This window comes from Heterodontus francisci, chromosome 42 (genome assembly GCF_036365525.1).
Source record: "Heterodontus francisci isolate sHetFra1 chromosome 42, sHetFra1.hap1, whole genome shotgun sequence".
NCBI classification, from domain to species: Eukaryota; Metazoa; Chordata; class Chondrichthyes; order Heterodontiformes; family Heterodontidae; genus Heterodontus; species Heterodontus francisci.
Window position 1 is genome coordinate 10,128,885 of NC_090412.1, and position 14,828 is coordinate 10,143,712.

The 14,828-nt window shown below is 42.0% G+C and overlaps 1 protein-coding gene across 2 annotated transcripts in view; it reads right to left on the reverse strand.

Annotated features, from left to right (window-relative positions):
* zcchc24 (zinc finger, CCHC domain containing 24) overlaps positions 1-14,535 on the reverse strand; it is a 195,914-nt gene extending 181,379 nt beyond the window's left edge. For both annotated transcript variants that reach the window (XR_010970927.1, XM_068020538.1), the window contains exons 1-2: positions 14,043-14,535; positions 9,339-9,539 (exon numbers count right to left, since the gene is read on the reverse strand). Coding sequence is in view for 1 of the 2 variants with exons in the window: in XM_068020538.1 (XP_067876639.1) it covers positions 9,339-9,539; positions 14,043-14,273 (432 nt within the window). In the remaining variant the exon portion in view is untranslated. The remainder of the gene's footprint in view (positions 1-9,338; positions 9,540-14,042) is intronic.
* Positions 14,536-14,828: the final 293 nt, after the last annotated feature.

Below are 14,828 nucleotides of genomic sequence, written 5' to 3' on the forward strand. Positions count from 1 at the left end.
TTATTGAATATCGCAGACGTTATCACTGATAAGAGGGGCCATTTGACCCACTTAGCTCATCCTTCCACAGAAACCGACGGTTCCACCATCACAGTATTCAAATACCTCTTGAACAATCCCAGAATTTTTGCCTCCACGACACTATCTGGAAGATCATTCCAAGCATCAGTCTACATGTGAAAAATTGCTGATCAGCAATCTGTTCACTAAACTACTGCTCTGAACTAACCTTTTCTATTCCACTTAGTATCGTATAGACCCCCGGAAAATTTCCCTCTCATTTGTTCCTTTCAAGGCTGATGATTCAAAGTTTTTCTCATGGTTAAGGAATCTTTAGCACATATGCCCAGTTTGTAACATAATACTGCCCAGGGCACAAATACATCCTGAGCTGCCATCAGTCCAAATCCTGGGAGCATGTGTTCAGGTCAAATTGTTCTGAATGCAGGCATTGTATGACTGGAATATAAATTCAACATTTTCAAGCCTCAAAAATAATAAAAAGATATTTCCAAGTGCACAGTTTCACTTATTGGTCGAGCAAAAATGTTTTGCTGCTAGTTAAAACCAATATTATACAAAAATATTCAAATAATAAAACGGCCTAAGTCGTATAGTCGTAGATGGCTTATGCACAAGTCAGCATGGGTTTTTAACGAGACCAGAGAGGGTTTATGGAACACGATGAAACAGATGCTAATGTACTGGAATCTGGATAGATACATATCTTTAAATTTCATAACCATTAGGATAGTGGCAATGGGCATCCTGGGAAGTCACATGATATGATGTGTCTGTGCAACAATGAGACTGATCAGAAAATTGCAAAAGGGTTATGGCTAGGACCACTGTGGCTGATTGGATGTTGTTATTAGGTTTTTGCTGCTATTTTGGGCATCACATTCCAAGATTCTGCCCATTCACATTTAGGCTTTGGTTCAGGGTGGTTGAATAAATTCCATTTTCATATATAGAACTCAAGGATTTTTTAGTTGCATTTTGGGGATCGTGTCGTTGGTCACAGCCAGTGTTGAGAATGTTATGGTGAAGATTATAGATCTTCTTGTATGTTCAGTGCCACAATTGTGGTGTGGCCAAGCTCAGGAGCGGAGATCCTTGTTACACAATATGACTGATCTTGACATTCGTTAGAACTCCTATAGTATGTATAAAACAAGAGGAGAAAAAGGTCAAAGAGTACATTGGGAGTCCTCTAGCCCCGATTTTAACCTAACCTGCTCAATAGAATGGAGGGGCTTTGGGTCGGATGCTCATTTTATGCCCCACGACGTAATGCTTATTGACTTCCAATGGTGCAGAAATGTGGGCAGGGTGTTATCCCATTTCTGTTCCAAATCCACCTTGATCCCACCCCTGTTAGGTGGGTTAAGTTAAAGTCGGGTCTTTGGTCCAAGTCTAAATCATGCATCAATACAGCACCTATATTGGGGCAAATTTGCACAGCCCTGCACATAGCTAGTACAGATCATTAAAAAAAGAATCGTGCAATTTTCCATTCAAATGGATGGAGAATTGGAAAACATTGCCCAATATGTGCTGGCTATTGAGGAGGCCATGAGGGTAATGTGAGGCCATGCAATATTTACTCTGTAATGTTCCAGCCTATAGTGTCAGCTTAGTCCAGTTGGCAGGATTGTTACTGAGTCCGAGGGTTGTGAATTCCAGGCCTGCTAGGCTGGCACTCCAGTGCAACACTGAGGGCATGCTGCAATGCGAGAGGTTCTGTCATTTTAAACTGAGATTGCCGACATTCAGATGGATGTTAAAGATCCAATGGCACTATTTGAAGAAGAGCAGGGACTTCACCTGGTATCCTGACTAATCTATCAATCGGCCATCACCAACATAAACTGGTGATTCGCCCAATTGCTGTCTGTGGAATCTTGCTACGTGTTTCATGACAGACAGAGGTCCTTGGGTTGAGTGACTAAACTGTATATTACAGTGGCGTTCCAAAAGTTGGATCCTTCCTTGATCCTTTCCATAACTTTTCACTTGCTTTCTGGAAGTTGAGATGACTCTGCCTCCTAACAGCATTTCTTTTGTTAAGACAACAATGAATTACAGCTCCATCAATTTTCTGCAGCCAGGCAAGTAATGAATAGAGAATTAGAAGCACATGGAGCAACAGGTCTGATAAAAGGTACAGATGGAGGGATGGTAAACTGCAAGCAGTTTGCTGGCTGCAGAATATGTACAGCTGGCTTAAATAATGTGGATGCCAAAGCCAAATGGTCACAGTACCTTGCTGTGGAATGGTGAGATGGGGATTTATGCCCATGATTCTAATATCAGCCAAGCCACCCAGTGAAGGGAAAAGGTCACCCCAAAAGGTGGCAGGGCAGATCATTAAACAGATGAACTCTCAGTCATCTACAAAGACCCAGTTACACAGCAGATTGGGAGACGGTCATCTGTGCCTTTCCCCTTGCTCAAATTAACCAGACAGCAGTACATGCTGCAAGGAACATAATGAGAAAGCTGCTAAAAATAGGAGTTTTAATTTTTAAAAAGTACAGTAATTAAATGCCACATGACATAAACTGAGCAAGTTAGTGAATATCCAAGCATTTTGAACTAGACACCCCAAAGATATATGTCATGGAGCTTTGAGGGTTATGAAGAGAGTTTAAATCCATAATTCTATTCATTTATATAAATCTCAAGGAGCAGATACTAACTGGTTTAGTGTTGATCCACCAATGAGCCAATTGTACAAAATACAGCCCTTCCAAAACTCCAGTTCCATGAAATTCAAACAGGGAGTATAAGAAATGTAAGTACCTACAGGACTGAGTTGGGTGGGCTACATGGGCTAGATTGCCACGGTGGTATGGTTCACGACCCACAGTTTGGAGACCCCTGCACTAGATTCCAATGGAGACTGACCAGATGGCAACTTTTTTTCTTTGGATGTAGGCAATTCTAACAAGGCTGCATTTAATGCCCATCCCTTCTCCTTCATAGTGTTTAAAAAAGTCAGTGGCCTGTTTGGCATTTAAGAGTAAACCACACAACATGGGTCAGAAGTCACGTGTAAGTCAGACTGGGTAGGTACCTAAACAGCATTAGTGAACTGGTTGGCTTTTTTAAGAACAAACAGCATCTTTCATAGTCAACCCAGAATGAACCACATTTACTGATTAAATTGCACAATTTATTGTGGTGGGATTTGAACTCATAAATCAATGAGCTATTAGTTCAGTGCCATAAACACTTCATCAAGATACCCTGTAAATTACAATAATGATTTGCATTTATATAGTGCCTTGAATATAGTAAAAAAAAAATGTCTCCAGTGAAGCACCTTGGGACATATCAAACATAATTTGACACAGAGCCACATAAGGGATATCAGGACAGATCATCAAAATCTTGGTGAAAGAAGCAGGTTTTAAGGAATGTCTTAAAAGGAGGAGAGTGAGATCGGAAGGTGAACAGTGAGAAATCAGAGACGGTAGTGGGGTCAAGAGAGGTAGTGGTGAGGTAGAACTGGGTGTCCTCTGCATTCATATGGAATCTGACGTTATGTTTTTGAATGATGTTGCCAAGGGCAACATGTAGATCAGAAATAGGAGCGGGCCAAGGATAGACCCTTGGGGGACTTCAGAGGTAACAAGAGGGAAGTGGGAAGAGAAGGCAATGCAGATGATTCTCTGGCTACTACTGGATAGGGAAGAATGGAACCAGGCAAGGGCAGTCCCACCCAACTGGAGAACGGATGAAGGAGGATGATGTGGGCAACTGTGCCAAAGGCTGTAGACAGGTTGAGAAGGATGAGGAATGAGGAGGAATAGTATAGCACGTTCACAGTCAGATAGGATGTCATTTGTGTCTTTGAGGACCATTTCAGTAGTGTGGCAAGAAATCTGATTGGGGGATTCAAGCACGGAGTTGCAGGAAAGAGGACGAGTATTTGCGAGGTGACAACATGCTCGAGAACTTGAGAGGAAAGGGAGGTTGGAGATAAGGTGGTAGATTGCAAGGGTGGAGGCATCAAGGGTGCTTTTTTTGAGAAGGGACTATGTACCCAGGAGAAAGAACTGTTAACATGAGGGCCAGGAAGGGAAGTTGGATGGTCAGCAGTTTGGTGGGATTAGGGTCAAGGGAGCATGTCGCAGGTCTCATAGATGAGCACAGAGAGGACATGAGGGGTGATAGGAAAGAAACTGGAGAATGATGCGAGTTCAGGGCTGCAGCAGGGAAGAACCTTACGGGAAGTTTGGTCCAGTGAGCTAGTGGCAGAAGCAGCTGAATGAACGGTCTCAATCTTTAGTAACGAAGAAGCCCATGAACTCCTAATGTAGTGAAACATTCCAGGCTGCTTCACAGGAGCATTATGAAGCAAAATTTGACAACGAGCCATAGTGAAATGTCAGGCAACAAAGAGCACCCCCACCCCCATGATCAAACAAGACATCCAAATTCACTGCCATTAAGTATTTTATTCCCCAGTTCCAGTTGCCATGGTGGATTGTTTGCAACCATTTTCAATGGCCTATGTTGATGCCTATTGTCTCTTATAAGTAAATGGAAGAAACTTTATATTATGGAGTTTTCAAAGTGAAACCAGGGTAATCCAATTACTTGGGTTGGGTGGAAAAATAAATGATGACTAGTGTTGAACAAATCTCAAAACTGAAAAAATACACTTTTTGGTGTATTTTTATCTTTGAAGCTTGGTCTCTCTCTCTCACCCAATGTGGATTTTAGATTATTTCAGAGTATTTGATCAAAGAAAATGTACAGACAGATGAATGGGAGCCCCAGAACTGGCATTGGATCACAGTGCCGGATTCCTTGTGAAGTTGGAGCACTTTATTTACTTTGATGGATTTGGTCCAACTTTTACACACCAGCTTTACTAATTGTTACCAGGAGCTGTTGTTCTTTTGTTTATTTCCTTGACAACCGGGGGAAGGAGAGAAGTAAAAGTCAGAGGGTTGCCTTTCTTTCATTGCAGAGGTGAATTATCAATAGGCAACACTGTGCTTAACCTACTGTTAGCGGACAGTGATCTAACCACACTGAATGGGATAATAAAGAACATGAAACACAAAGACGCAGCAAAGTTTACACTGAAAGATTCCTGCTTAAAGCTGCTGAACCTCACAATGAAATATAGATGGTTGGTGGGACAGTCCAGTGGATCATGGAACAGCCAGGTGCAGATTTGCTTCCGTGATTCCTCCTCTTGGCAAATGTCCAGTCTTGACAAGGTCAAGGCCAGATGATGGGCTAGCATTTCAACTTATAGATGAAAGAAAATTTCACAGTTGGATTAAACCAATTTGCTTTCCTCACACTCAACTCCTAGCATCACTGACATAAGGCCAGTAGCAGCTCACTACTTGAACTCTTCATGGCAATTGGAACATTACTCATGGAGATCTAGGGGGTTAGAATAACTGACGAATGAGAAGGGTTGGTTGGAATTCCTGGAACCCTCATTTTGAGAATGTTCACAATTCCGTGGAGATGTTGGGAACAGGCTGCTGTTTTATCCACTCACCCTGTTGACCACTGCTCTTTGATTCCTATGTTCTGAGTTTGACAGAAAGCCAGAAGCCAAGGCAAAAAAAAGTCAACAAATGATGCATTTCTGACACTGATGGTTGCTGTGGAAATGTAATGAATAGCATTAGGAAAGTTAAATTCTTGTCATCAGGCACTTCATCAGTGTCTACTCCTGTTCACACCTGATGTCTGAACACATGTAGTTTCCCGCAAAGTCAGTGGAAAGCAGGGATCCTGTTTGATTTTCTTTATCCTAGCATAGCCACACTAAGATCCAACTGTGACATCCCATTACCACTCTGCTGGGTGCAGTAGGCTAAATCAGCAGTCGTCATCAGACCTGAGGTCTTCTTCGTCTACAAGGCTTGAAACCCAGACCACACATCACACACAAAGTACATTCTTAAACAAATGCCTGTTTTTTAGATTAGATTAGAGATACAGCACTGAAACAGGCCCTTCGGCCCACCGAGTCTGTGCCGAACATCAACCACCCATTTATACTAATCCTACACTAATCCCATATTCCTACCAAACATCCCCACCTGTCCCTATATTTCCCTACCACCTACCTATACTAGTGACAATTTATAATGGCCAATTTACCTATCAACCTGCAAGTCTTTTTGGCTTGTGAGAGGAAACCGGAGCACCCGGAGAAAACCCACGCAGACACAGGGAGAACTTGCAAACTCCACACAGGCAGTACCCAGAATCGAACCCGGGTCCCTGGAGCTGTGAGGCTGCGGTGCTAACCACTGCACCATTAACTTTCTACTTTTCTGTGGATAAAACAGAGTTTTGACACGTGCCCATCACACTGCAGATCACACTTTTTACAGCACACCATCTCGCAACTGAACCTTCAGTTTAAAAAGGGCACAAAGTTTTCCTGATTGGCCTAGAGATAAACTAACTTCTCCCCAAGCAGCTGCCAATGTGCAAACTTCCAACATCAATCGGAGTTAACCACTAATTAAGCTCAATAGTCTTTAGACACTTGGTTTAGAGAGAGTCCGGAGTTTTGTCTTAAAGGGACAAGCCAGGTTAACAGCTAAATATCACAAACATGCTTCAGATCCTGGACTACCCGTGTGCAAGGCTAAGGGGGTAAGCTAGTATATTGCAAATATGTTAGGAGCAACTGCTTCAACATTGAATAAGAAACATTAAACTAAATAACCTGTGTACTTGTATAACCATTTATACATGGGGTGCCAGAGAAACCTGTTACTCTGTATTTATTAAATCCACAGGCTTTACTACTAAATAGGATGGGAAGAAGTGCTATCATGTCCAGCAATTAGTTTCACTGTTACCAGCTAATTGACATCAATGGGTTTTCAGTGAGAGACATTAGTAGGTAATGGAACAAAGACTATTGCCAGCAAATGTCAAGAAGCACAAGGTGCATGCATTCCGAAATGGGTGAAAACATTTGTTGCCTTCAAAGTGAACTTGAGAGGGTAATAAAACAAACACTTGAGGATGGATTTGAAGTTGTAACTGGTAAATTAATGAGCCTTGAATTACAGATGTGACCGTGAATGCTCATCCGCAAGTAGTCAGTCCAGTTAATAGTTATGTGTCTAAATATTTTCTCTCACTGAACTAGTAAACCAGAGGCCCAGGTTAATGCCCTGGGGACATGGGTTCAAAACCCCAATAGTAGCTGGTGGAATTTAAATTCAATTAATTAATAAAAAATCTGGAATTGAGAGCTCGTCCCAGTAATGATGCAATGAAACTATCAATTGTTGTAAAAAAAACCATCTGGTTCACTAATGTCCTTTAAGGAAGGAAATCTGCTATTCTTACCTGATCTGGCCTAGATGTGACTCCAAACCCACAGCAAGTGGTTGACTCTTAACTGCCCTCTGAAACAGCCTAGCAAACCACTCAGTTGTCAAGGGCAATTAGGGATGTGCAACAAATGCTGGCCTTGCCAGTAACGCCCACATCCCATGAAAGAATAAAAAAGATGTGCATGCAATAGATAATCTGGATTTGTTTAAGCAACATTCCAGCCAACTAGGAAATTTATTGGAAAAATGTCAAACACTAAATAGGATGTTGATAAACTAGATAATATGCTAATAATATGCAGATTACCACCGTGAACAGTATGAATTGCTTAGTTAATGCTCATAGACTCAGTACGTTGCATTTATTCAGCCTTTCAACCAAATTAAAATGTTTATTTTCATAAGCTCCACTATTATAAGTTCTAACCAAATTCTGTTGACATAGACTAAGGATTGTTTTGACTCTGAGCATTAAACACTTTGGATGATTAAAACCACAATTTTTTTCCATGTCCCAGTGTAGGGCCTGATCTAGCATCTAAAGGCAGTGCCAGTGTTGAATGCCCTGGACACACACTGTCCCTCCGACTATTTGACAACTCACATTTCCAGCCTGTCTCAGCTCTAATGGTCAGAGGCAAGTAGGAAGGGAAGGGAAAGATAGAACACAAACCCTGACTGGAGGGAAAGCCTCTGTGGATTAGGATCAGGCATCTGGATTTTATTACTCTGCAGACAGGCAGCCCAGATTCCAGCCTGTTTGTCCAGACCTCCTGCAGAATGAGACACAACTTGAGCATTTCCCATTACTGATCCCTGATGACCTCCAAGCCAATGTCTTATTCAAGAATGCAAAATCATTCGAATGGGAAAATTGGCAAGATCGTTACAGAGCAATAAATACTTAAGAACATGAGCAGTGTAAAAAAAAATCAGAATAAATCCAGTTCACTCCATACCAGTCAATACTGTTTACAGTTGCCATTGAAAGTAATGGCCATTATCTGTAAGATAATCACTTGAGATGAAATCTCCTTTAACATACTTATATAAAAATGATTTGGTGTGAAGTTCACTGTATCATTGATCAGTGCAACAGATTTTTAACAAGGCCAAATGAAGCAGTGCTGTAATATGAAAGTCTCTGATTTACAATCACTGGATAAATCAAATTCCATTTTCATTTTGTATTGCACAAATTCCCCAATCCTGCCCATTTTCCCATAAACCAATGTCCTTGATTATTGGGGCTCTCTCTCTGAGAACTATCACACACACAACCCTCATCCAGTTCAGTGGAGTCTAAATAATGCAGAACGAATGGGAAGCCTGGAAATGAATTTGATGGTGGAGATGTCAAATTGGTACTTTGATGCACTTTGGCTCCCAAAATAGTAGGAATTGTAGTTCCAATTGATGTGAGGTTATCTAGTATCTGGACAAGACTGTGACGACTGAGAAATGTGTCTGAGGCACTGAGAGTTCGGTTCAGACATTCCAATGTTGACTTAGTTGCAAAGTGTAATAATTGAGGGCAAACTAGTTTTCCATCTGTTTCTTAAAAACACACTCAGTCAGAGACTAACCAAAGCATATGAAATAATGATTACACCAATGGCTTAATTCCTAATTGCTTGCACAAATCTTTTGTTAACGGCTGTGGATCCAGTTATACTGTTAAGAATACATATACACACACACATTTTTAAAAATAATAAAAGTTAACTTTGCAGATACTTTAAATAAGAATGTATTCATTCAAATTTTTAAACTCAAATATTTCACTTGCGAATATTTTGTTGTTATTCACACAAACTCACTTTTTAATAACATCCACCAGTGATGACTAGACAAGTATTAGCTCCTGCAGAATTCATTGCCTACAGACCTCAATGCTTCATTCAATACCGGATTCCTCACCCTATCTCACCGTTTGTTAAACATCACCCGGTTGTGATTTTTTCCCCCCTCTCGCAATATTCAAACCGCACTTACCTGGGGACAGTCCTTGATATAATGTCCTTTGTTGAAGCAGAGATGGCACAAGTAGTTGGGTGGAGGCCTTTTACCAGGTTTGCGAGGTTCTGCCGAAAAAGATAGATCCGAGAAATGGTCTGTCAGGGAACTCAGTCCGTCCACGATGTTACTCAGAGAACCATAGGGGGAAGCGTTCTTGTACAAGCCGCTGCTAATAGCCTGAATAAATGGACAACATTCAATTATTTACAATGAGCTTGCTGCGTCTAAGTGCTCTAAAGAATAGCGATTTGTTGCAAAGATGCAACCTTTAATGAAATAAGCAGTTAAACATGTGCTTTACATGTTCAAAACAGGGCAGCGAAGCATGAATTTACAACATAGGTAGTTACAATAAAAGTAGCGAGCTGTCTGTCTGAATTTGACTGGATTTCTATCTGCTGGAATAGCTTGTAGTGAAAGCAATTGCTGAATCAAACCCTTCAATGCTCACAATTTCATAACACAGATTAGTGAAATAACAACTTTACTGATTTTGACTGTTGTTAGATGCACGTTTTGTTGTTGAATTAAGTGCTTTGGAACTGAGGTCCACACATTGAAGTCAGGGTATGTATTGGTACAATGATTGCAAACGTCCAGATGGAGCGAATGTGTTTGAATGGCACAATTTCTGAAATTGGTTTCTGATACTGATTTTTTTTGGGGGGGGGGGGGGGGGGGGGGGAGGCTTTTAATTCCTACTTGTTCATTTTTATCACAGGAGAACGAGCTGCCAGATGGATTAAGGTGCATTTTAACACATATATTAAATGAATATTAATGAAGAGACTGTCTGAAAACGCCTGCATGTTTTGAAAGAAATGCCGAGCTCACAATAAACACGGGAGGTTTGCACTTGCAGGATACGCTGGGCTTTCCTCACAACCCACATAGCCCTCATCAACCAACGTTAACACAGACGCTCAGTAAATGCAGCGACCGGCTGCTGTGCATCTTCAGCGCCAGCTGTGTGGATTGTTTTGGGATGTGGGCTGGGGTTGTGAATGTAACTTGCTTTGTGTTCCTCATGTGTCATCTTTGTTGCAAACGTCCAGCTATTTTTAAGTGAGACGACAACTGTTTGTCGATAAATCCAGCTGATATGTTTACAAGATTGCTTTGTGGTATCTGTGGTGAATTTAAATAAAGCGACCTGTCAGAAAGGGCAGGGCATTTAACCCTTGGCTTTCTACACCATAGTGACTGCTTTTGTTAGACGGCTCTGTAAAGGTCCCTCTTCACAGAGGGGAAAAACCCAGCAGGAAACGTCTGCAAATTGGGGCCAAGAACGTGTCTCGCCTTTACATAACAGACACAAAGGACGGAGAGAAACGAGGGCGTGTTCTTAAACCTTCAGTTACCCTTCGCAAAACAGAATGGTAGAAGTTATGTTCTTTTCTAAACACGAATATTCTAAATGCCCCTGGAAGCAAACCCTAATCCCCTCCCCCAATCCACCTCCCCTCTAATGGAAGACTCCCACACAGCAAGGGGACAAGAAAGGCTATTCACACTTCAAATTGTTTTCACACAAATCCCAGGCCGATTAGCTTCTCCTGTCTCGGCCAATCCATATCTGGAACGTATCAAGTCCCAAAGCAATGCCTCGTTGGCCCTCGTTGAATTAAACTTGCACTTTTCTTAAAAGGGCAATGGCCATATGACTCAAAGTTATTCCCGGCGCACCGATTAAGGGAGCTGCACTGCCACATAAACTGGAACCTATGTGGCCATTTTAAGAATCGAGCTGTGTTTCTGGAGAGAAAGCTTGCTGTGTAAATGGACGGAAACGGGACAGGAGTAAAACAATAGAACAAACCAATTCTGCTCATACTAGAGAAAATAGTTTTTTTCCCCGGTGAATTTCTAGACATGTCCTTAATCAACAAAGGCTAGCATTGAATCTCTGACCCAGTTGAGATTCTTTCCAGTGCCAGTGTGACTCAGTCAGTCGCACTCTCACCTGAGTCACAAGGTTCCAGGTTCAAGTCCCACCCCAGGACTCCAACACAAAAATCAAGGCTGACACTCCAGTGCAATACTGAAGGAGTGCTGCACTGTCGGAGGTGCTGTCTTTTGGATGACACATTAAACCGACACCCCATCTGCCTGCCCTGGTGAATGTAAAAGATCCCAGGGCACTATTTCGAAGAAGAGCAGGGGAGTTTTCTCCAGTGTCCTGACTAATATTTATCCCTCAATCAACATCACACAAAAACAGATTATCTGTTCATTATCACATTGCTGTTTTCTGTGAGCAAATTGGCTGGCACATTACAACAGTCACTACACTTCAAAAGTACACCATTAGCTGTAAAACACTTTGAGGGGTCAAGCGGTCATGACAAGCACTACATAAATGCAAATCAATCTTTCGTTTCCTCCTCCAATACAGATACCCCTCACTCCAATCCACCCAGGGACCAGCTATCAAGGCCTATCTGTGGAATTCACTTACTAAACACTTCCACCTTGTTATCTTCAAAAGTCTCCTCAAAAATCAAACTCTTCCATCCTGTCCTCCATCACCTCATTTAATTTTTCCCTTACTTCCCAGGATCCATTTCCCTTCGTGAATGTGCAAAGTCCCTTTGTGATATTAATGGTACTATATGTACCAGTTGCTTATAGAGTAAGCTGTAATAAACAGTATCTGAGTGGAATAACACAATTCAAAAACACATTTTATGATATATGTATATTAGACTGTTAATTAGAACATAACCTTTGGAATGAGGGAAAGTCATTTGGCCGATCAGTCCCACTCCATCCTGACTTCAACAGCTTGTATTTATAGAACACCTTTCATAAAATGTCCCACGGTGCTTCACAGGAGTAATATAAAGCAAAATTTGAAACATTTTAAGGGGCATCTTAAAGGAGGAAAGAGAGGTGGAGAGGTTTAGTGCAGGAATTCTAGAGCTTAGGGCCTTGGCAGCTGAAGGCATGACCACCAAAGGTGGAGAAAGCAAAACTGAGGATGCACAGGAGGTCAGAATTAGAGGATGCAGATAATTGCGGAAGTTTGCAGGGTTGGAGGAGATTACAGAGATAGGGAGGAGCGAGGCCATGGAGGTATTTGAAAACAAGGTTGAGAAGTTTTTTTTAAAAAAAAGAGGTGTTGCTTAACTCTGAGCTGATGTAAGCCAACAAGCACAGGGATGACGGGTAAATGGGGCTTGGTGTGAGTAAGGAGTTGGGCAATAGTGTTTTTTTTGGGGGGGGGGGGGGACATTAAATGACAGAGGTTAGAATGAGAAACCATCTTGGATTTCTGACAAATTTATTCTGTTGCCCTCTACTTTAAAAATGCCTCCCTGAAAACCAATCAGCATCTCTGCAATGATCAATTGCCCTTCTCAACAGATAGGGGTCTCATTTAAAGGTTCCATCTGCCCTTGAATCAAAGGTTCCTTTGGGAGACTGTTCCATATATCCATGACTCTCTGATGAGGAACTATACTCCCCCAACCCAAATCTCGCTAACTTTGCTCCAGCTTGTGAACTTTGAACTGTGTCCTCTAGTTGTGTTCATTTGTCATATTCATATTGCTTTCGAATACCACTTCTTGAATTTGACTGTTTATCACCGACTGTTCTCAGGATATAGTTGCATCCGAGTTTTTAAAAAGGTGCTAGCAAATATAATACTTTTTATTGCTAGCTTTTAAACGGGTACTTACTTTTTGCCTCCCCCCCGCACCCTGTGCACATTGTTAGACGTTGCCCTTTTAAGATGAAACCTCACCTCCCAATTTTCTTTTCAATTGCAGATTTACTAATGGGCAGAGCGACAGACAGCGGATACATGGCACTTTATTTTTGTTCGTGTCGAAGCAACCAGATACCCCGACTCTAAAATAATGACCAGACTCATATATCAGTATTTTCAAGAGTCAGTGAGGAACTTACTGCTATCTAACCAACCCCCACCGCTCTCAGTCCCTCTGGAGAGAATGCAGATCAAACAACCGACTATGTACCCTGCCCTGCTTCACACACACCTCTCGCTTTCGAAACTTAAATGACTTATTGGGAGGGTCGCCTCTACCGCATTTCAACTAAGGCAAAACATCCGATAAATCCACACTTTGCTAGGAATCTCTCTACCTCCAAATCAGCAGTGATTTCTTGTTAGTTCAACAGTGTTGAGTAATGCATTGCGTTGATTTTAACAAGCTGTCAATCACATTGAGTAATTCACACATGGAACAAGGAGAATTGTGGAAAGGGAGGGGTTTTTAGAGGGGGTCACAAAACACGACTTTAAATATGAAAGTGTGTTAATGTAAGTCCCAGACTGTAACATACCACTTTTATATTCCAGTCGGTATGATTGTAATTGAATACAATCGTTCAATTATTAGCCAAGATGTCAACAGCCTTTGGATTGAGATCATTTGGGTTTCACTGAAACAAACTGCATCTCGCATCGTACAATAAAACCCCTACAGAATGCCGGAGCAACAAGTCCTGCCCGAAGGAAAAGGATCTTTCCCTCTATATATCGAACAGAGTCCAATGGCGGTTTCAAAAAATATATACCTCTGTCCTCGCAGTGAGAGATCAGAAAGTTTGGTTAAAGTTTCCTGATTGCTAAAAGAGCACATTTTAGAGAGCTGGGGGGGGGGGGGGCTTTCACTGGTACATATTAAGACTCTATTTGGAGAGAATTCGCACCTCATTCCTGTGGAGTTGGGAGAAGTTGTTGAGATAGTTGGAATAGAGTGACGTTCCCATGTCAGCGGCTTTAGCGAAGTTCAGGTCGTGATGGTGGGAAGTCGGCTCGGGTCTGAATGCATCGAAGGCGCTGGGTTGGTGAGTGTCCTGGAGAGACAGATAGACCCAGTTCAAGAGCTGAGCTGGCTGGTAGACTGAGGCGCTAGTGTCGATCGCTGACAGCAAGCTCATCCTGGCTCGCCTTATTCCTCTCGCTTTGCAAAGTGCAGAGAAATCAAAGTCCCAGGCCAGCGCTGAGCTGCTGTGTTGAGAGGACGGATCTCCTTTTTTTTTTGGTGTGTGGGTTTTGTTGTTGTTGTTGTTGAGTTGCCTGTTGGTGTTGTTTGGGAAGTTGTCAGTAAGTTTTTTTTTCGCTTGCTGGGCGAGAACCTCAGACTGATCCGCTAGCTCTTTATTTCTCCCAAGGGAAGAGTTGCTCGTCAGCAGCCAATCAGTGCTGGGTACTGGCACCCGGAACTACATCATCAGCTTTTGATACATTTCACTGGAATGATGGCGCGTTTCGGAGTTACTCAAAAGGGGGAGGGGGGAGTTGAGATATTTCTTAAAGTTGAGTCAATTTCAATCCACTTACAGCAACTTTTATTCTCCTGCACTTTTATTGTACGGCTAATCCAGTCCCACCCCTTTAATCAGTCTACATTATTGAGTTTGCCAGGATTTCTGCTGTAACAACTGTTACAATCTGTCCCAAACAGCCAATCTCAGCATTTAAGTTTTTCAAGC